This window comes from Zalophus californianus, chromosome 4 (assembly GCF_009762305.2).
Source record: "Zalophus californianus isolate mZalCal1 chromosome 4, mZalCal1.pri.v2, whole genome shotgun sequence".
In the NCBI taxonomy this organism is placed as follows: domain Eukaryota; kingdom Metazoa; phylum Chordata; class Mammalia; order Carnivora; family Otariidae; genus Zalophus; species Zalophus californianus.
The window spans coordinates 105,542,684-105,566,660 of NC_045598.1; the positions used below are offsets into that span (position 1 = coordinate 105,542,684).

The window sequence follows — 23,977 nt, forward strand, 5'->3', positions numbered from 1 at the left end:
GTCATGGTCCCAGGATCCTGGGATTGAGCCCCAGATCGGGCTCCCTGCTCGGCGGGAAACCTGCTCCCTCTCCCACTCCCTGTTTGTGTTCCCTCTCTCGCTATATATCTCTGTCAAATAAATATATAAATAAATAGTCATACAAAATATTGACTTTTGCATCTGACTTCTTTCATTTAGCACTACATTTTCAAGGTTATTCATATTATAGAATTTCATTCCTTTTAATGGCCTAATAATATTCCTTTGTGCAGATAGATCACCTTTTGTTTATCCATTCAACAGCTTAGGTTATTTCTACTTGGGGGCTATAATGAATAATGCTGCTATGCACATTTGGGCAGGACGTTTTGTGTGAACTGTTTGCGTGTTCTGGGTATATAGCTAGGAGAACTGCTGAATCATATAACTATGTTTAACTTTTTGAGAAACTGCGAAACTATTTTCCAAAGTGGCTACACCATTTTTACATTCTCACCAGCATATACGAGAGTCCCAATTTCTCCACATTCTCATCAACACGTGTTATTTGTCCATCTTTTTGACTATAGGATCCTAGGGGGTGTGAAGCGGTATCTCATTGTGGTTATGATGTTTTTCCTTTAATGACTAATAATGTTGAACATCTTTTCATGTGCTTACCGGCCATTTATATATTCTCTTTGGAGAAATGCCTACTCAGATCCTTTGCCCACTTAAGAAATTGGATTGTCTTTTTGTTATTATTTAATTTTTTTTTAAAGATTTTATATATTTATTTGACAGAGAGAGACAGCGAGAGAGGGAACACAAGCAGGGGGAGTGGGAGAGGGAGAAGCAGGCTCCCGGCAGAGCAGGGAGCCCAATGCGGGGCTCGATCCCAGGACCCTGGGATCACGACCTGAGCCGAAGGCAGACGCTTAATGACTGAGCCACCCAGGCGCCCCTGTTATTATTTTTTGAAAAGATTTATTTATTTAGGGGTTCCTGGGTGGCTCAGTCGGTTAAGTGTCTGCCTTTGGCTCAGGTCATGATCTCGAGTCCTGGGATCAAGCCCAGTGTTGGGCTCCCTGCTCAGTGGAGTCTGCTTCTTCCTCTCCCTCTGCCCCTCCCCCTGCTTGTGCTCGTGCTCTCTGTCAAATAAATAAATAAAATCTTTTTTAAAAATGTATTTATTGGGTGCCTGGGTGGCTCAGTTGGTTAAGCGACTGCCTTCGGCTCAGGTCATGATCCTGGAGTCCCTGGATCGAGTCCCGCATCGGGCTCCCTGCTCAGCAGGGAGTCTGCTTCTCCCTCTAACCCTCCCCCCTCTCATGTGCTCTCTCTCTCTCAAATAAATAAAATCTTTAAAAAAAATGTATTTATTTATTTGAGAGAGAGGGGGTCTCCTGAAGCAGACTCCCTCCTGAACATGGAGCCTGGTGTATGGCTTGATCCCAGGACTGAGATCATGACCTGAGCTGAAATCAAGAGTCAGCCACTTAACCCACTGAGCCACCCAGGTGCCTCAGATTATCTTTCTTTTTTTAAGATTTTATTTATTTATTTGAGAGAGAGAGAATGAGAGATAAGAGAGCATGAGAGGGAAGAGGGTCAGAGGGAGAAGCAGACTCCCCGCTGAGCAGGGAGCCCGATGTGGGACTCGATCCCGGGACTCCAGATCATGACCTGAGCCGAAGGCAGTCGCTTAACCAACTGAGCCGCCCAGGCGCCCCAGATTATCTTTTTATTATTGAATTGTAGTGCTTCTTTATATATTCTAGATATCATGTCCCTTATCAGATATATTATTTGCAAAATTTTTCTCCCATTCTATGGGTTATGGTGAATTTCCTGATTATGCCCTTTGAAGCATAAAAGGTTTTAATCTTTATAAAGTCCAATTTATCTATTTTTTTCTATGGTTACATATGCTTTTGCTATCTTAAGAAACCACTACTTAGGAGCTCAGAGTCCGCTTGAGATGCTCCCTCTCTCTGCCCCTCCCCCACTCAAAGTAAAATAAAAAATACAAATAAATGAAAAAGAAACCACTACCCTAAATCAAGGTCATAAAGACTTACACCTATGTTTCTTCTAAACATTTTCCAGTCTTAGCTCTTACATTTAGTAGGTCCTTGACCATTTAGTTAATGTTTATAAATGGTATGCAGAAGTGCCAATTCATCCTCTTCTGTGTGGAAAAAGTATACAGTTGTCCCGGTATCATTTGTTGCAAAACTATTCTATCCCCATCAAATAGGAAAGGATTACATTTTTTTAAACCTATTATCATTATCCATGGAACAGGTATTTTGGAAAATAGAACAAAATTGTGTCCATATCCCCACCCTTTTCTGTCTCCCCCCATTCATTCATTTTTTTTTTTTTTAAGATTTATTTATTTGCGACAGAGAGGACAAAAAATTTGAGTGTGTGTGACCAGGGAGAGTGGAAGAGGGAGAAAGAGAATCTTTTATTTTTTAATTGTTTAAAGATTTTACTTATTTGAGACAGAGCGAGAGTGAGAGCAAGAAAGAGAGAGAGAGAGCACAAACCAAGGGAGCGGCAGAGGGAAAGGGAGAAGCAGATTCTCCGCTGAGCAGGGAGGCCAACACGGGGCTCGATCACAGGACCGCAAGATCATGACCTGAGCCGAAGGCAGATGCTTAACCGAGTGAGCCACCCAGGTGCCCCCCATTCATTCTTGAAAAATAATATTCACCTTAATTATATTTTAACAGTTGGCTCTTATAAAATATTACATACCTTTAAAAGTTATAAAGTATAATGATAAAACAAACACTCTTGAATCCGCTGCCCAGTGTAGGACTAGACCATTATAAAAACTAGCAATGTGCTCCTCCTCTGTCTTAACCCATGGCCTCTCTCTCACATGTAAAAAAAATGTTCCTTAAAAATCAAGAGTCAAGGAAATGCTTTCTATGTAGAGAGGGCAAGGGAAACAAGAGAAACAGGTAAATTATAAAAGCCAAATCAATACCCCCCAAAAACCAGTTTTTTACAATATAATTATTGGAGGAAGTGGCTATTTGTAACCAAGAGCCAGACAAACTTTAAAACTGGTTTAAAAGGAGGGAACAGGAAAAGACAGCTTTTTCACTTTCTCAAGTACAAACTACACTAAGTGAAACAATACTGAATTGCTTAAAAGTTATTCTTTCTTACTATGTTATTAATGTAATAAGTAGACAATACACCGATACAACTAAACTGAAGACTTATAGGAAAACTGGGTTGGAAGACGGAACATTTTTTTTAAAGATTTATTTATCTGCGAGAAAGAGAGACAGACAGACAAAGCATAACGGCAGGGGGAAGGGCAGAGTCTCCAGCAGACTCTGAGCTGAGTGTGGAGCTCAACATGGGGCTCAACCCCTCAACCCTGAGATCACAACCTGAGCTGAAACCAAGAGTCGGACACTTAAGTGACTGTGCCACCCATGCACCCCGAAGATGGAACATTTTTAATTCCCTCTATTCTGAAGTCCCATCCCTAAGCCTAGATTAACATTTCAAGAATATAAGATAAAGGGGTACCTAGGTGGCTCAGCTGGTTAAGTGTCTGCCTTCGGGTCGGGTCATGATCCCAGGGTCCTGGGATCGAGTCCCATGTTGGGCTCCCTGCTTGGCAGGGAGCCTGCTTCTCCCTCTCCTCCCTGCTCGTGCTCTCTCTCACCATCTCTGTCTCTGTCTCTCAAATAAATAATAAAATCTTAAAAAAAAAAAAGAATGTAAGATAAAAAAAGTTATAGAGGGCGCCTGGGTGACTCAGTCGGTTAAGCGTCTGCCTTTGGCTCAGGTCATGATCCCAGGGTCCTGGGATCAAGTCCCACATTGGGCTCCATGCTCAGCGGGGAGCCTGCTTCTCCCTCTCCCACTCCCCCTGCTTGTGCTCTGTCAAAAAAAAAAAAAAAGTTAGAGTTGTCTATATCATACAAAAAGGAGGTGGCCAGGCAAATTGTATCTATTAATGCATACTTATCTATGCATGAAAATTTTTTGGAAGAATACACATGACACATATAACTGTGGTTACCTGTCTATACCCAATTTTTTTCCCCACTAGCATGGGTTAACATTTTCATTTGAATACTAAAAGTATCTGAAACAAAATCAATTTATATATATGAAATTTTAAAACTTTGTACACAGCCCTACGTGGGCTCAGAAATCAAGGGTCCATTCAAGGAGTCAAGAAGACTAAGTCATGTCAGTGTGTCATGACATGCTCCTCAGAAGCCTTGTAACACCCTAGAAACAAAGAAAAATTTAGCTACATGGTTGCTAATAGCATTTTGACGGATTATTTAAAAAAAAAAATACACAGGGGTGCCTGAGTGGCTCAGCTGGTTAAGCATCTGACTTCAGCTCAGGTCATGATCTCAGGGTCCTTGGATCAAGTCCCACATCAGGCTCCCTGCTCACCAGGGAATCTGCTTGTCCCTCTCCTTCTCCCTTTGCCCTTCCCCCCTGCTCGTGCTCTCTCTCTCAAATAAAAAAAAGAAAGAAAGAAATACAGGAAAACAGTATAACACAGTAGAAAGGATACAACCTTTGAAACCTAGACAATTCAAATCCAGTTTAGTCACTTACCAACTACTTGACCTTAAACACATTATTTAGACTCTCTAGTACTCGGTTTCCATGTCTGTAAAATGAGAGAATCCTCTGGATAGTGGTTCCTCAACTTTCTATATACATAAGGGTCCCTATTTATAAGTTTAAAAAAATTCTAAGGATGTTTCATGTGATAAAAATCAGTAACGAACAGCTGAAAAAATGCCTATAGAAATTAGATTTAAGTTTAATAGTACCTAAAGTTGGCAACAATATGGGGAAAGAGCTACTGGGGGACACTTATTCAGAGCAATCTATTAGGACAATTTGAGACTATCCAATTTTAAATGCCTGACCCAAACAATCTCACTTTCTACTGAAGATATGCTTACACAGTGGGCACAGATATTATGCCTAAGAATGTTCACCAAGCATTGTTTGTAATCACAAAAAAATAGGGACTATAATAAATATCTAACAATAGAAACAAAAATAAGACCACTACATGCACTTCTAATGGAAATATAAACTGATACAACATTTTCAGATGGCTAATCCAGGAAAAATATCAAAATCCTAAAAACTGTGATGACCTTTGATCCAACAACTTGAAATTTATAAATACATTCTCAGGGGCACCTAGGTGGCTCAGTCCTTAAATGTCTGCCTTCGGCTCAGGTCGTGATCCCAGGGTCCTGGGATTGAGCCTGACATTGGGCTCCCTGCTCAGCGGGGAGCCTGCTTCTCCCTCTCCCACTCCCCCTGCTTGTATTCCCTCTCTCGCTGTGTCTGTCTCTGTCAAATAAATAAATAAAATCTTTAAGAAAATAAAAAAATAAAGTAAATACATTCTCAGAACTAAGGATGTGAGAAAAGATACAGAGATGTTCACAACAGGCCTTTTTAAAGTAGCAGTACAGGCCTTTACTACTATTGTTAGTATAACAGCTAACCAAATGACAGGAAATATAGTTGACCCTTGAACAACTCAGGTTTGAACTGCACAGGTCCACTTGTACATGGATTTTTTTTTTCAATAAATATAGTACAGTACGGTGTTATTTCTCTTTTTCATGATTTTTTGAATAACATTTTCTTTTCTCTAGCTTACTTTAAGAATATAGTATAATACATACTATATCCAAAATATGTGTTAATCAACTGTTATCAACAGAAGGCTGTCTATAGTAAGTTTTTGGGGTTATAGGCAGATTTTCAACTGTGCAGCCAGCTAGCACCCCTGAGCCCCATGTTGTTCAAAGGTCAACTGTACAGTTATTCATCAACAATGTTACAGACATACATTTGTTAAAATGAGAACACATTCGTTACATATTAAGGGGAAAGGAGGCAGAGTGGGTAGAGTCTGTATGATCCATTTTTATAAAAAGTAAATTATTACATATAGCATTAAAAGTACATATATGTTCAAAATAAAAGTTACAAATAGTTATCTCCAGGTAGCGAGATTACAGTTAAAAATTTTTTTCCTTCCTTTTATTTTTTTCAGTTTACTTTTTCTACAATACACATTATTCTTATATTAATAAAGCTATTTTATTTTAAGAAAAATAATTAAAAGTCCTTTGCAGCAACACAATGATTCTACAAAGTGCTTATTCTATTTATGAATCTTAGGACATAACTTGCCAATAACTCATCTTTAGAGTGTAAAAAGAGTCATCAGAAATGACATAGAAACCAATGCTATATAGCTTCTCTGGTCAATAATACACTAAAGACACTATTCTTTCACCATTTCCTTCAAGTAGACAACAACCCTATCCTATTTTTCATACCCAGGAACCAATAACCAAATGGATCTGCCAGAAAAAATCCAAAACAAAGCTGCCCTGGGAGAATTCTTAACAAACTAGTAGGGCTCTTCTACTTAAAAAAAAAAAAAAAAAAAAAAAAAATCAAAAACAAAACCCAGATCTCTTTAATTGTTAGGAATTTGGGGTTTACACTTTCTCTCCGAGAAATTATCAGCAGCAAGAATCAGGTGCCCTCGGACTTGAAACACCAGCATCAATTCAGCACTATCTCAGAAGGAACAGCACCACTCCTGAATCGCTTCCACATCACTGAATGATTACTAAATTCACTCCAACTAGTTGAGCCACATCAGTACCGAAAACTAAATGGGTGCGTCTGTTCCTAAGACCTCTTTAATTCTCTCACCCTCTGGCCCAGGAAGAATTTCCCGATAATCCCACTTACCATTGTTGTTGGCAATTAGTGTGACAAGAGTCTTCTTTGTACTGTCGCTGTTCTGTGCCCCGCTGCTACTAACGGTGGTGGATGTAGAGAGGTGCCCAGCGACAGAAGCATGGGCAGCGATGGGCACTGGAGCCGAGACTGGCTGCTGGCTCACAGAAACTGTGGGGAAGGGGAGGCACAGTCACTTGGAGACAGGGACAGATGACACTAAAGGATACTGTTCTAATCCCTTTTCATCTTGTCGTGGCTCTCTGTAACCAAAAGCTTTCCTGCTTTCTTTGCAAATCCAACGGTGCATCTGAGTTCTCCTCCTACTTGTCCCTCACTGCACCAATCAGACACAATGCCTTCTTCATCTTACACTGCCTGGTTAAATTAATTTAGATCACAAGCTCACTGAACCAGTATTTTAAGGTTTTGCTTATAGAGCACAAGCAAACCTCTAAAACTCAAAGGTTTATTACCACCACTATTAGTATTCATAACCACGCATACATAGGAAGACCGCCACAAGATCCTGAACTGTGACCTGTTTCAGCCTAAACCAATGCCATCTTCAGGTCTCAAGGCAGGGAAGATAAAAATAGAGAGAGCAATGGATACAATTTAGGGGGGAAAAGAACTATCACCCACTTTCTGAATTCAGGGCAATCTAGAATTTGACCCTGCAGCATCACCTTTTTGAAAGAGCAGCTAAGAAGCCTAAGTTTGTAAACTTTCCATGAAGGCAGACACAAAGCAAATTCTGCTCAGCTCACAAAGGAAACCAAGGTCAAGTAAAACAAAGAAGAAAAAAATGACTATGGGATCTTGTTTTTGACTGGCTATATAAATGAACACTGACACACACCACTACTTTGCATTCTTGTTCATTCGTTCTTGGTAAGAGGATTGCTAAACATTTGATAGTTAATTCAACTCTCAATGTTTTAAATGAATTAAGTATAGTGTTTCTAGCTTTATGTATGAAGAAACTGAGGCATTTTTACACACTACAGCATAGGAAAAAAAGCACCAGTGCCACAATGACGCATCCCTGGATTCTTAAAGTCCTCCTCTGCCTCACACTTTAACAAAAATGCCACCTGATTGAATCAATTTAAATAATCTAAAATCAAGAGGTTTTGTTACCTGTAGGAGTTTTATCCACTGAATTATAATCTTCAACGACAGAATCCTCAATGACATCACTGATTTTCTGCCATGGCTCCAGCTCCTCCTCCTCACATTCCATAAAGAGGTCGGTGTCCGCCATGCTACAAGAAAAAAAGACAAAATAAGATATCTCAGAATGAAAGAAATAATTTTATACAAAATATGGAATCAGATTCTTTAATCTATCAGTAACCAAACCCCTTGTGCTCCCTCTATTATTTCCCCTAACGTCCCCCTCCCACATTTTGAAGGATCCAAAATTGTAACTTTTATTCTTGAAAAAAAAATTATTATGAAAAAGCCCACAGCAAATTATTCAATAATTAGGAGTATAAAATTTATTTTGTAATATCTAGGACTGTGATTAGGGTGAGGCAAATCATGCCAAGTATAGGGTCTTCAATTAAAATGTATATTTTGGGGCTCCTGGCTGGCCCAGTCAGTGGAACATGTGTCTCTTGATCTCGGGGTTTTGAGTTTGAGCCCCCTGTTGGGTGTAGAGATGACTTAAAAAGAAAATGCTTAGGGACATTTGGGTGGCTCAGTCAGTTAAGCATCTGCCTTTGGCTTAGGTCATAATCCCAGGAACCTGGGATCAGGTCCTGTAATGTCCCACACAGGGCTCCTTGCTCAGCGGGGACCCTGCTTCTCCCTCTGCCTGCCACTCCCCCTGCTTGTGCTAGCATGCTTGTGTTCGTGCGTGCTGACAAATAAATAAAATCTTAAAAAAAAAAGAAATAGAAAATCTTCAAAATGAAGTAAAATAACTAACTAAATAAATAAAATAAAATAAAAAAGAACCTCACAGTCTAGTCCCAGTTTACAAACTTAGGTTTGTTAGCTATTCTTTCTTTTCTTTTAAATTACTTATTTATTTATTTGAGAGAATGAGAGAGAGAGAGAGAAAGAGAGAGAGAGTTGGGTCAGAGGGAGAAGCAGACTCCCAGCCGAGCAGGGAGCCCATGTGGGACTCGATCCCGGGACTCCAGGATCATGACCTGAGCCGAAGGCAGTCGCTTAACCAACTGAGCCACCCAGGTGCCCTGTTAGCTATTCTTTCAAAACGGTGATACTGCAGGGTCAATTCTGGATTGCTCTGAATTCAGAAAGTGGGTGATAGTTCTTTTCCCCCCTAAACTGTTTCCTTGTACTTCACCATGATTTTGGAGTCAGCCCTTAATTTGAAAATACTTGCCTAACTTATATGCTTCTTATAAACATAAAGCCTACACATTTGCAATGCAGACAGAGATACTGCCTGCTATTCTGCCTCCCCAATATTAGTTGACTAAAGGTCAATTTCTTTGTCTTGGAATTGTAGAAGCATTACTGCTCAATGTTCAAACAAAGCCTTTAATGCAAATGTTCTATCAGTGCCCTTAGTATTTCAGAATTTTTTTTTTTTACCAAACCCCTAAGCCAAAAACAAAACAACCAACCTAAAACTAAATAAATAGTCTAAGCTGGATCAAACCTGATGGATTCGTTTTGAAGATGCCCAACAGATGGCGTTGTTCCCTTGAAAATTTAAAATATCTAGGCAATGTCCCAGGTGAGTTAGCTGTAGCCAAGTGCCCAGTTTCAATGGGTAAAGTGCCTAACTTGATTAATATTCTAATTATTTGTTTTCCCAGACCAAAATCACAAAGGGGAGAAGATATGTACAAGGAAAGAAAAACATATAAGGTATCAACTTAAATATTCTTAGTTACACATTTAACTTACATATATAAAAGACGATGCTAGCCAGAAACTGAATTAAAAAAAGAAGCCAAATCAGGGGCATCTGGGTGGCTCAGTCGGTTAAGCGTCTGCCTTCGGCTCAGGTCATGATCTCAAGGTCCTAGGATGGAGCCTCGCATCGGGCTCCTTACTCAGGGGGGAGCCTGCTTCTCCCTCTCCCTCTGTCTGCCGCGCCCCCTGCTTGTGCTCTCTCTGTGTGTCAAATAAATAAATAAAATCTAAAAAAAAATTTTAAAAAGTGCACCAAATCCATATCATAGGCATTCCTTGAGCAAAGACTCCACAACACAAACTTCTGTATTATTCAGTCTAGTTTCACTGAAAAAGATAACACTCTAAACAACTTTCTTTTTTACTTTTTAAGGATTTTATTTATTTGAGAGAGCAAAGCGAGTGAGTGTGTGTACAAGCACATGAGGCGGGGGGGGGGGGGGGGGGGGGCGGTTACGAAGCAGAGGGAGAGGGAGAAGCAGGCTCCCTGCTAAGCAGAGAGCCCCCGACAGGGCTCAATCCCAGGACCCTGGGATCATGACCTGTGCCGAAGGCAGACACTTAACCAACTGAGCCACCCAGGAGCCCCAACAACTTTTTTTTAACTATTTAATTTTATACCAGTTCTTTGCTGTATAACTTTCTCAGGCCCATAGCCAACAAATAATTAATGCATAAATACCAAACACCCAGCAGAAGGAATATTAACTGTGGATGATAACCTCTACAGATGGTTCTCAAGCACCTTCTTTAAACCCAGACAAGGTGCAAGCAAACTCCCCATGCATATGCTGAGCCATTTGTAGAAAACTTTCCTTCAGAGTAAGTAGAGCTAACTGAATGCAAATTGTGGTTTTCAATGTCATGCCTATGGATATTTTAATTGCATATCCAAAAGGCTGGTCTTTTGGGGGCCTGGGTGGCTCAGATTGTTAAGCGTCTGCCTTGGGCTCAGGTCCTGATCCCAGGGTCCTGGGATCAAGCCCCACATCAGGCTCCTGGCTCAGCAGGAAGCCTGCTTCTCTCTCTCCCTCTGCCTCTTCCCCTGCTCATGCTCTCTCTCTCTTTGTACCTCTGTGTATCAAATGAATAAACAAAACCTTAAAAAACAAAACAAAAAAAACACAAAACGCTGGTCTTTTACCTCAGCTATTTATAATATTTTTAAAAACTTGAGTACATGTTTTATTTTGTGAAGCAATGAAGTGTAATAAGAATAATCAAAAGTCTCTTCCACTTCATCACAAAGTCAAGCTATACTAAGTCCTCCCATGAAAAAGATACTCTAAGAAACAGACTGGGAAGAGTAAATCTGAAAAGATGGTTTGTCGCCTAACTACTTTTTATCAAGTGAGTGAGAAAAAGAACCCCCCAGGTATATGCTCTGCCAAGACAACCAATATAAATTAAAAGATTCAAAACAGGGACGCCTGGGTGGCTCAGTCGGCCTTCAGCTCAGGTCATGATCCCAGAGTCCTGGGATCAAGTCCCGCATCCCGGGCTCCCTGCTCAGTGGAAAGCCTGCTTCTCCCTCTCCCACTCCCCCTGCTTGTGTTCCCTCTCTCTGTCAAACAAATAAATAAATAAATAATCTAACAAAAGATTCAAAACAGGCAGAAAATTCAACTCAGAAAATAGTTTCCAAGTTCTTTACAGCAAACAAGACGGAATTAACCAATAAGGCTTGTCAACCCAGAAAAAAAGAAAAAAACAAAAACAAATCTAACTGAGCATATTTCACACACTTATAACCAACACCTCTGAAAGACACTGAAACCAAGTTTTTTTTCCAAACACTCCTCAGTTATGACCTAGACTCTTATCTCTGAGCATGATCATTCTTTTTAGCATCTATATATATAGTTCAGGGTCAAAAAACAACTTTGTTGAAAAGATGGGCCATACCAGGGATGCCTGGGTGGTTCAGTCATTAAGCGTCTGCCTTCGGCTCAGGTCATGATCCCACGGTCCTGGCATCGAGTCCCACATCGGGCTCCTTACTCAGTGAGGAGCCTGCTTCAACCTCTCCCCCTGCTGCTCCCCCTGCTTGTGCTCTCTCTCTCTCTCTCTCTGACAAATAAATAAAAATCTTTAAAAAATAAAAAAGAAAAGATGGGCCATACCAATAGAGATAACAATAGAGATAACAACCTAATTTAAATACTTCACGAACTTGAAAAATGAAAAAGGCAAATTTAGTACCCTTCCTGTAGTTTTCCAGTTATCAAAAGAAGTCTTCATTAATATGATGAAATGCTGTATTTAATATCTCTACCAAGATCTCACGAAAGAAACACCATCATTCTGTGTCTTTCAAAAGTGATCCATGGCATATAGTCAACTTTCAACTATTTTTTTTTTTTTTAAAGATTTTATTTATTTATTTGACAGAGAGAGAGCTAGCCAGAGCAGGAACACAAGTAGGGGGAGTGGGAGAGGGAGAAGCAGGCTTCCCACCAAGAAGGGAGCCCAATGTGGGGTTTGATCCCAAGACTCTGGAACCATGACCTGAGCTGAAGGCAGATACCTAACGAATGAGCCACCCAGGCACCCCAACTTTCAACTATTTTTGATCAAAGAAGGCAGGAATTACTAAATATGCAGTACTACAATATACAGATCTTCCCAAACTATCATTCTACTAATGTTTAACCTCTTTCCACACCAAACCTTTAACTTAATTTCTCACAAGGAAAAAAAAAACCTGGATTCTTTCCCCCTCTCTTCTCTATTATTTTGCTAGAGGTGTATTCAAGCTTAGTACTTCTCACATTAACAAAGAAGTTGAAATTCAATTCTTACTCAATTTAGGGGCATTTTCATTCTGAGTAACTGCCAGGTAAAAAAGTGAATTTCAGAAAATAAAGGCTAGCACATAGGGCCTCATCAAGAGGAAAACCTGGGATGGGCAGCAAATTTGAGAATCATACTACAACCAAGTTAAGTGGGAAACTTTCATCATATTACAAGTCTCTGATTCAAGACTGTTGTGATTTTTTTTTTAAGATTTTTTTTATTTTTGACAGAGAGACAGCGAGAGAGGGAACACAAGCAGGGGAGTGGGAGAGGAAGAAGCAGGCTTCCCGCTAACAGGGAGCCAGACGTGGGGCTCGATCCCAGGACTGAGATCATGACCTGAGCCGAAGGCCGACGCTTAATGACTGAGCCACCCAGGCGCCCCAAGACTGTTGTGATTCCTTTCTGCTATTTTAAAAATGAGATACAGGGGCACCTGGGTGGCTCAGTCGGTTAAACGGCTGCCTTCAGCTCAGGTCATGATCCGGGGGTCCTGGGATAGAGTCCCACATCAGGCTCCTTGCTCAGTGGGGAGTCTGCTTCTCCCTTTCTCTCTCTGCCTCTCCCCCTGCACGTGCCCACTCTCTCTCTTGCTCGCTCTCTCAAATAAAATATTTAAAAAAATGAGGGGTGGGCGCCTGGGTGGCTCAGTTTGGTTAAGTGACTGCCTTCGGCTCAGGTCATGATCCTGGAGTCCCGGGATCAAGTCCCACATCGGGCGCCCTGCTCAGCAGGGGGTCTGCTTCTCCCTCTGACCCTCTTCCGTCTCGTGCTCTCTTTCTCTCTCTCAAATAAATAAATAAAATCTTAAAAAAAAAATGAGGGGCATCTGGGTGCCTCAGTCGTTAAGCTTCTGCCTTCAGCTCAGGTCATGATCCCGGGGTCCTGGGATCAAGCCCCGCATCGGGCTCCCTGCTCTGCAGGGGGCCTACTTCTCCCTCTCCCACTCCCCCTGCTTGTGTTCCTTCTCTGTGTCTCTCTGTCAAATAAATAAATAAAATCTTTTTAATAAATAAATGATAAAAACTCTAATTAAACACAGAAGTAGAGATGTAGCCAATCAACCAGATTCAAAAATTATCAACCCAAAATTGTCCTTGTTTTATCTATGCCTCCTTTCCTTCATATTATTTTGAAGCTAATTCTTATTATATTCATAAATATTTTGGTACGTAGCTCTAAAAGATAAAGACTTAAAAGATCATAACAAAACAAAAAAGTACCATTAAATGCCTAAAAATTGACAGTCCCTTAATGTCAACATTCAATTCAAATTCTCTCAAATACCATAACTTTTAAAGTTTGTTTGAATTAGGATCCAAATAAAGTACAAATATATCATGATTATTTGATAAGTTTCTTATATCTTTTTTAATTTATAGGTTTTTCTTCATCTTTTTTCTTTCTTCCTTGCAATTTACTTGTTGAAGAACCAGTTCACCTCTTACAATTTCTACAACCTGGATATTGTTGATCCCATACCCATAGCATTTACATGCCTCTGTCCCCTGAATACCCTGAAATTGACAGTTGGATCTAGTGGCATGATTAAATACAGGTTGAATGTTTTTCCCCCAAGATTACTCAGGATGGATCTAATCATTCTAAATCATTCTTTCTTCATTTATTAACTGGAACAAAAAGCAGGGGTGCCTGGGTGGCTCAGTCAGTTAAGTGTCTGACACCTTGATGTCAGCTCAGGTCATGTCACAGGGTTGTGAGATCCAGTTCCATGTTGGCTCTGCACTCAGCGGGGAGTCTGCTTGAGATTCTCTATCGATCTCCCTCTGTCACCCTCCACCCCCACACTCTCTAAAAATAAAATAAATAAATCTTAAAACCAAACCCAAAACAAAACGCAGGGGTACCTGGCTGGCTCAGTCAGTGGAGCATGCCCCACGATGGAGAGATTACTTTTAAAAAAATTAAAGAAAAAGGCAAAACATATTATTTGGTTACCCAGTGGTGGGTATTCCTTCTATCTTGATTTCTTCTATCTTGCCTGCTTCTTTTTACCAGTTTTCAAGGTAATTCAATAGCATTTCACCAAAGTGACCAATAAGCTTGTTGTTAAACTATTATTATGATATATTTCATTTTATTTTAAGAAAGGGAGTGGGAGGGGCACAGAGAGAGGGGGAGAGAGAATTTTAAGCAGGTTTCAATCTCACAACCCCGAGATCATGACCTGAGCCAAATCAAGAGTCCGACACTTAACCAACTGAGCCACCCAGGCGCCCTTATGATATCATATCTTAAACATAATTTATGTCTTTTGATCCATTGCAGTTATTTTTACTGATACTCAAAAAAGTCCTATTTTGGCTAGTGGAACTTCTTCAGTTGGCTCCTGAGTCTTTCTGACAGAACCCTCAGTAGTGTCTGATAAAACCCTCGCAGTGATAGTGATAGATAAGATGTTCTAGGTTCATCTCATACATTTCCTGCCCCAGGTCAGAATCAGCCATTCCTCTAAAGAACCCTGATTCCTGGGGCGCCTGGGTGGCTCAGTTGGTTAGGCGACTGCCTTCGGCTCAGGTCATGATCCTGGAGTCCCGGGACCGAGTCCCGCATCGGGCTCCCTGCTCGGCAGGGAGTCTGCTTCTCCCTCTGACCCTCTTCCCTCTCGTGCTCTCTATCTCTCATTCTCTCTCTCAAATAAATAAAAAAATCTTAAAAAAAAAAAAAAAGAACTCTGATTCCTTCTGGTGGGGAATGATATTCCAAGACCAGTCTAGATGCCAGGAACCTTTCAGCTCATTTTAAATATAAAATTATCTCCCTATCAACCACCAATTATTAGTCAGCTATCTTCAATTTTACTCCTATAGCATGTAGCAGAAAAATTCCACATCTGCAAAGAATATTTGTCTTAGAAACTTAAAACAAAATTCTATTTTCTCCTGAAATTCTTTCTTGAGATCTCTGTCTTGTAACATATTTATTGAACAAAAAATTCTCATTACTTCCACTCTTCTCCTATTCCAAACTCCTTTTCCTTCCCCTAAGAAGCCTGGATCATTTTCCTGATTGGGAGAATTTACATATACAGTTGACCCTTGAACAACATGGGTTTGAACTGTGCAAGTCCACTAATACACAGATTTGTTTTCAATAAATATATTGGAAATGTTTGGAGATTTGTGACAATTTGAAAAAAACTTGAAGAACCTAGAAATATAGAAAAAAATTAAGAAAAAGCTAGCTATGTCATGAATACATAAAAAACATGTAGATACTAATTTATTTTAGCATTTACTACCATAAAATAGAAACAAATCTATTATAAAAAGTCAAATTTATCAAAACTTACACACAGACTGCACATGGTGCCATTTGCAGTTGAGAGAATGTAAACAAAGATGCAGTATGAAATAACTGCATAAAATTAACTGTAGTACACACTGTACTACTGCAATAATTTTGTAGTGACCTCCTATTGCTCTTGCAACGAGCTCGAGTGTTCCCTTAAAACACCACTTGAGCAGCCCTTCTCTCCAGTAAATTGTGTATCACAGTAAAAAGTGATCTCTCCGGCGCCTGGGGGCTCAGTCGGTTAAGCGTCTGCCTTTGGCTCAGGTCATGATCCCAGGATCCTGGGATCAAGTCTCACATCCGGCTCCCTGCTTGGCAGGGAGTCTGCTTCTCCGTCTACCCCTCCCCACTGCTTGTGCTCTCTCTCTCATATAAATAAATAAAATCTTTAACAAAAATAAAAAATAAAAAAATAAAAAGTGATCTCTCCTAGTTCTTACTATTAGCAGTTAAATTTTGGGGAAGTCAAAAGTTATATGGAGATTTTTGACGGGGGGGGGGGTGTCAGGTTGTTGATATCCCTAACATCCCCCCCACATGATGTTCAAGGGTCAACTGTAGTTAAAAAATTTTAAGGATGGGCCACCTGGGTGGAGCAGTCGGTTAAGCATCAGACTCTTGGTTTCGACTCAGGTTGTGATCTCAGTGTCATGGGATTGGGCCCCAAGTTGGGCTCTGTGCTCGGTGTGGAGTCTGCTTGGGATTCTCTCTCCCTTTCCTTCTGCCCCTCCTGCTCATCTCTCTCTCAAATAAATAAATAAAATCTTAAATTAAAAAAAATTTAAGGACAAAGGTTAACAAAGAGGCTACATTTAGTTTAATCAAGCTCTTTACCAAGTCACTATGTTTTGAAAGACAGTCTTTTCTTGAATACCAAGATAAAAGACAGATCACCTCACAGATATCAAACAAATATCAATCTCAACTATTCCTAACAAAAATTATCTATAGCATGTAAGCGTATGTAGCTAATAAGTTTCCTTTCCAAGGAAACGGGGGGGGGGTGTTAGATAAAGCAAAAAGCCTGTATCTTTAACTTATAAATGAAGAGCTCATTTCTCCCTTCAATAAAATTTCCAACAGAGCTAAAAAATTTCATCATATCCCACTGTTCTCCAACACATACCAGGCACAGCTGAAGCTATACAGCCTATCTGCAGAAGAAATTTGGGTTCAACAGCCGTATGTGGGTTACATAAAGGGAAAGCAAATCAGAGGACATTACTAAGGAATCTTCACACATGCCAGTGGATTTTGTCCAACACAGTGATACTCAGAAATGGGAATTTGCCCCTGAAAAGACATTTGGCAATGTCTGGAGAAATTTTTGGTAGTCATAACTATAGGTGGGATTGGGGAGTGCTACTGGCATTTATCTAGTGGGTAGTGGCCAGCGGTGCTATTAAACATCCCATGATGTACAGGTTATCTAGGGACTTACCTACTCTAAAATGTCAATAGTGCCAAGATTGAGAAACCTTGATCAAATTGAATCCATACTCTGAAGGGGGAAAATTTCAAAATAATCATCCCACATCCTAAGCATAAACAACTACCATTTCTTTTTACAGTATCTACCTTCTCAAAAACAGAGAAAATGAGAATACATTTCCAATGAATTGTTCAGATAGTTACATCTCACAAAGTAAAAACATTTTTTATAAAGTTCATATGCATCTGGTTTGTTTCACATTATAATCATCTACATGTGAAACTTGATTTTCTCTTCGTATTCATCTGACAACTTCTGTGCCATTCTTCTTTTTGCCTGAGTACCTAATTTCTCCTCATAAAACAGGAGCATCATGATGTTGATCTTCTAAGATTACGCTTATTATCAGTAATGCTTGTAACTGTCGGTACGTTGTTAGTATTGACTAGTGAATAATTTTTGTGAAAATAATTTTCCAAAGTCATTTAATCTAATCTCCATTTCTAAAATGTCTGGGTTTTTAAAAAAGATCTATTTATTTATTTGAGAGGGGGAGAGAGGGAGAGGAAGAGAGAAAGAATATCTCAAGCAGACTCCTCGCTTAGCATGGAGCCCCAGGCGGGGCTTGATCACAGGACCCCGAGATCATGACCTGAGTCAAAACCAAGACTCGGACGCTTAACAGACTGAGCCACCCAGGTGCCCTAAAATTTCTGGTTTTGACCCCTTTATAATTCCTCTATGGGTTGCTTCTGCTAAATGTATCAACCCTTCTTGCCTGTCAAACTTCCAAATCATTTTCTCAGAGGGCAGTGAACCAAAATGACATGAAGCAAACCTATTTCTGCGTTTTCTCAAAGTCTTTTTGTAATGTTTCAACTTTAAGTTACAGAGGTAGCTCTATATCACAAAAACCAAAGGTTACAACAGTACTTAAGTTTAAATAGAAAAATGTCAGCCAATAATCCAAACTCTGCCTGTCACCAACTGGTGTGTGGCTTGTTCTTTCGTAAACAACAAACAAGCCACCAACAATGCTTAACCTTAATCAAATCAAGCATTTAAATTTAACTTGCAGTTTGTAGGAAACACAGCAAAATAGGAATAAGTAGCACCATAAGGAAATAATGAGGTAAATCCAAAAGGTGGGACAGTCTATAAAGAAATAATCAGACAAATGCAGAATATAGAGCATTCTATAAAACTAGTAACAAGTTCTCTTTAAAAATGTGACACAGACACACAGACACACACACACAGTGAGACCAAACTAAAGAGAAACCAAAGAGCCATTACAAGTTCAAGATGTGAACCTTTATTGGATTTTGGTTCATAGAAAAGCTACAAATAAAAAAAAAAAAAGGAAAGAAAAGCTACAAATAACATTCTGGGAACAACTGGAACATTTAAATATACAGATTAGATACTAGATGATACATGGGAATTACTTTTTATTATTTTAATTTTTAAATTTGTTTACTTGTTTTTTTAAAGATTTTATTTATTTGACAGAGAGAGAGAGAGCACAGTAGGCAGACGGAGAGGGAGAAGCAGGCTCTCCACTGAGCAGAGAGCCGGACGTGGGGCTCGATCTCAGGACCCCAGGATCATGACGACCTGAGCCGAAGGCAGCCGCTTAACCGACTGAGCCACCCAGGCACCCCAAATTTTTTTATTTTTTAAATCTAAATTCCAGGGGCGCCTGGGTGGCTCAGTTGGTTAAGCAACTGCCTTCGGCTCAGGTCATGATCCTGGAGTCCCGGGACCGAGTACCGCATCGGGCTCCCTGCTCAGCGAGGAGTCTGCTTCTCCCTCTGACCCTCTTCCCTCTCGTGCTATCTCTCATTCTCTCAAATAAATAAATAAAGTCTTTAAAAAAATAAATAAATAGGGACGCCTGGGTGGCTCAGTTGGTTAAGCGTCTGCCTTCAGCTCAGGTCATAATCCCAGGGTCCTGGGATCGAGTCCCACATCGGGCTCCTTGCTCGGCAGGGAGCCTGCTTCTCCCTCTGCCTGCCTCTCCCCCTGCTTGTGTTCTGTCTCTCTCTCTGACAAATAAATAAAAAAACTTAAAAGTTGGTTGGGCGGCTGCCTTCAGCCGGGTCGTGATCCCGGGGTCCTGAGATCAAGTCCCGCATCGGGCTCCTTGCTCAGCGGGGAGCCTGCTTCTCCCTCTCTCTCCCTCTGCTTGTGCGCTCTCTGTCAAATAAATAAAATCTTTAAAAAAAAAAAAATTCCAGTATAGTTAACATACCCTGTTGGTTTCAGGTGTATGACACAGTGATTCAATAATCCTATACATTACCCAGTGCTCATCAAGATAAGCGAACTCGTAATTCCCTTATTTCACCCATTCCCCCCACAACCACCTAGGAATAACTTTCTAAATTTCCTTAGAACAGTTACATTAGAGTTATGCGGGAGGGTATATTTATTCTTAGCAAATGCATGAAATATTTAGTGGAAGTGTCATGACTGACTTTCAAGTGGTTTAGGAAACTTGCATATTTTGGTACTTTTTTATAGACCTTAGTAAGTTTAAAAAACGTCATATCTAGGTAATGGGTCCATTGCCGGTATTCCTTGTATCGTATTCTTTCACTTTTACATGCATGAACTTTTTTTTTTTTTTTAAGATTTTATTTATTTGAGAGAGAGAAGGCACAAGCAGGGGGGGAGCAGGAGAAGCAGGCTCTCTGCTGAGCAGGGAGCCTGAAGTGGGGCTCGATCGCAGAACCCTGGGATCATGACCTGAGCTGAAGGCAGATGCTTAACTGACTGAGCCACCAGGTGCCCCCTATGCATGAAATTTTCGTAATAAAAAGTTGGGGAGTGGGGCGCCTGGGTGGCTCAGTTGGTTAAGCGACTGCCTTCGGCTCAGGTCATGATTCTGGAGTCCCGGGATCGAGTCCCGCATCAGGCTCCCTGCTCAGTGGGGAGTCTGCTTCTCCCTCTGACCCTTCCCCCTCTCGTGCTCTCTCATTCTCGCAAATAAATAAAATCTTTAAAAAAAAAAAGTTGGGGAGATCAGACGAATAAGGTCTGAGTATCTAATGTAAAACATGGTGACTGTAACTGATAACACTATCATATAATCGAAATTTACTAAAAGTAGAACTTAAATGTTCTCACACAAAAAATAAATGTGAGGTGATGAATGTGTTCATTAATTAGATGGAGGGAATCCTTTCACAATGTACATGAAATCACCATAATGTACACTTTAAATATCTTATATTTTGTCAATTATACCCCAATAAAGCTGAAATTAAAAAAAAAAAAGAAAAAAGTTGGGGGTAAAAACTACCTATTCATATTTTGGTTGTGATATTTTTATACTACCATATTCTGCCATTATCTTTTGCCATTTACTAAAACTGGTAACCTTGTTGACTGAATTTTCTGTTAATGTATTCTTATTTCTAGGAGCAATTTTCATATAGATTGTATATACATGCTTTTTTTTTAGATTTTTATTTATTTATTTGACAGAGAGACATAGCGAGAGAGGGAACACAAGCAGGGGGAGTGGGAGAGGGAGAAGCAGACTTCCCGCTGAGCAGGGAGCCCGATGTGGGGCTCGATCCCCGGACCCTGGGATCATGACCTGAGCCGAAGGCAGACGCTTAACGACTGAGCCACCCAGGTGCCCCTGTATATACATGCTTCTTGAAATGTACATGTTAATCAATGTTAGAAAGAAGACATGAATCTAAGGTGGATTATGCAGGGCTACCAAGGAGGTACTCTAGGAGGAGATGAACTTTGCCATCTTCCATTAATCCAACCCATTATTTGACATCTTGGTAACCTATCTGGTTTCTGTATTTTATAACAGTAATTATACTGACAACATGATTTTTGTGCACTCAGTAAGCTTTACTCAACACTGCAGCTCACAGAGGACTATGAGCAATTCCCAGAGCCTTTTAAGTCTCTGGCATTCACCTATCCATCCACAATATGGGTATACCAAATACATCTTTCTAGAGAGAAGTGAATTAATTATATCTTAAGTGTTGGCAAATATGGTAGTCTATACTCAGGTCCTAGCTAATCAGTAAAAGTCTACATAACTGAAAAGCAAGATACAAAGAATCTTTACAAACAATCTGTTATTTAAAAGCAACAAAAAAAATCCAGCAGATACACCCATCAGTCTACTTTTGAGGTACGTAATGCACAGCAAAATTTACCTACCCTCATCTCAAATAGTATTAGGAAAACATGTTTTCTACCAAAACTCTCCAGACAGATTTAAATTCCCTTGTCTGGTTCTTTCATAGATGTAAATACCAGGAATGAAGAATTCAGAATTTAACATTTTCAATTCACTGCTAGTATATACCTGTCCATAAATTAAGATAAAAAGAACATATGGAACAGGAAAAATGTTTTAAAAAACAAAACATTTAGGGCGCCTGGGTGGCTCAGATGGTTAAGCGTCTGCCTTCGGCTCAGGTCATGGTCCTGGAGTCCTGGGATGGAGTCCCGCATCGGGCTCCCTGCTCCTTGGGAGCCTGCTTCTCCCTCTGCTTCTCTCTCTCTCTCCTCCTGTCTCTCATGAATAAATAACTAAAATCTTAAAAAAAAATAAAAATAAAAATAAAAATAAATAAAAAAAATAAAAAACAAAACATTTAAGAATACACTCTTGGGCGCCTGGGTGGCTCAGTTGGTTAAGCGACTGCCTTCAGCTCGGGTCATGGTCCCGGAGTCCTGGGATCGAGTCCCGCATCAGGCTCCTTGCTCAGCGAGGAGCCTGCTTCTCCCTCTGACCCTCCCCCCTCTATTATACTCTCTCTTTCTCGCTCTCTCAAATAAATAAATCTTTAAAAAAAAATACACTTTTATTCCAAGGTGAGAAATAAACAATCCTCAAAATAACTGGCATTTATTTTCAAGTTAACTCAATTGGCTTTAAAAAAGATTAATTTTGGAAAACCTGAAGGACTAAAAACCTATAGGACATGGATATGAAACTGATTATTGTTAAATCTGTAAGGAGCTTTTATTTATCCAGTCTTTTGCATGACCTATTTTATCCCTTACAGAATCGAACAGTTATAGAATCTCACATACAAGATTCACAATGTGTTATTTAATAGTGTTAATAATCTAATACTCCCAAACACAAAATATTTTCAATTTACCAGACAGCAAATCTAGCAAGAAGCACCTGGATATAAGTCATGTGCTCTTTACTAAAACAACAACTAAAGTAAGCAGTAAATTCCCTATTTTTAAAGGGTTAAATATTCAGGAGTCCCTTTCCCAAGAAAAGCTTTTCCTCACTGACAGTTGTTACACTTCTACTCCCTTGATATCATTTAACTCTGCTAAATACCAGTAATGTTAGCTTATTTCCCTTTTCTCCTCCCGAGTTACATGTAAAAATATGTTTCTGTGGATATGGGATTCTCATAGTTGCTTAATACATTCTGCCTGTTGCTATATGTTGCTTTGGTTAAGTATATAGACTATCTGGCCTCACAGATAGCAGGAGTAGGGAAAAATAATCTAAAAACCTTTTCAGATAGCTGCCTATATTGACACAATACTAAAACCCAACAAATGGTAGTTTCTTAAAGAATAGTTGCATCTTGGAATCTGAATCCTTATCAATAAACTCTTCCTACTTTGTTACATTAAGATCCACTGATGTAGGAACACCTGGGTGGCTCAGTCAGTTAAGCATCTGCCTTCAGCTCAGGTAGTGATCCCAGAATCCTGGGATGGAGTCCCCGCATCGAGTACCCTCATGGGCTCCTTGCTCAGCGGGGAGCTTGCCTCTCCCTCTGCCTGCCACTCCCCCTGCTTGTGCTAGCGTTCTCCCCCTTTCTCTCTGACAAATAAATAAAATCCTTTTTTTTTTTAAAGATTTCATTTATTTGACAGAGACAGACACAGCGAGAGAAGGAACACAAGCAAGGGGAGTGAGAAGGGGAGAAGCAGACTTCCTGCTGAGCAGGGAGCCCGATGCAGGGCTCAATCCCAGGACCCTGGGATCATGACCTGAGCCGGAAGGCAAACACTAAACTACTGAGCCACCCAGGCGCCCCAATAAATAAAATCTTTAAAAAATAAAATAAAATAAAATAAAATAAAATAAAATAAAATCCACCGGTGTACCTTTCCTTCTGAAAGGATCATGGGGCGCCTGGGTGGCTCAGTTGGTTAAGCGACTGCCTTCGGCTCAGGTCATGATCCTGGAGTCCCCGGATCGAGTCCCACATTGGGCTCCCTGCTCAGCAGGGAGTCGGCTTCTCCCTCTGACCCTCCCCCCTCTCCTGCTCTATCTCATTCTCTCTCTCAAATAAACAAGTAAAATCTTTAAAAAATATATATAAATACAATATAAAAAAGATTTAAAAAATCACATCAACACAGATGTTTTAAGAAAAGGCTTAAAAGGACTGCAAAGCTGTCAAACCTGAGATGTCAACTTTTAACAAATTCTAATTTTCACTCAAATTTTTATTGGTAACAAACTGTCAATTGCTTTCCTCAAAATGACAGGCTCACCTCACTGTCAAGAAAATATGTGCCAAACATTAAAGTGTGAAAAACTGTAGTCAGTCGTTCTTCCAAGTAAAAATGCTGTTCCAGAACAGCTCATGGGGCACCTGAGTGGCTCAGTCATTAGGCGTTTGCATTCAGCTCAGGTCATGATCCCAAGGTCCTAGGATAGAGCTTCACATCGGGCTCCCTGCTAAGTGGGGAGCCTGCTTCTCCCTCTCCCCCTCCCCCCTGCTTGTGTTCCCTCTCTCACTGTGTCTCTGT

The 23,977-nt window shown here is 40.2% G+C and overlaps 1 protein-coding gene across 7 annotated transcripts in view; it reads right to left on the reverse strand.

Annotated features, from left to right (window-relative positions):
- Positions 1-23,977, reverse strand: part of POGZ (pogo transposable element derived with ZNF domain) — a 63,430-nt gene that overhangs the window by 24,162 nt on the left and 15,291 nt on the right. For 4 of the 7 annotated variants that reach the window (XM_027608589.2, XM_027608616.2, XM_027608583.2 and 1 more), the window contains 2 exons: positions 7,894-8,018; positions 6,763-6,921 (listed from right to left, as the gene is read on the reverse strand). In XM_027608589.2, the coding sequence (XP_027464390.1) occupies positions 6,763-6,921; positions 7,894-8,017 (283 nt within the window). In that variant the 5' untranslated portion in view covers position 8,018. Of the gene's footprint in view, positions 1-6,762; positions 6,922-7,893; positions 8,019-9,642; positions 9,746-23,977 lie in introns of those variants that run through there. The other 3 variants (XM_027608630.2, XM_027608625.2, XM_027608605.2) reach the window with 2 other exon arrangements.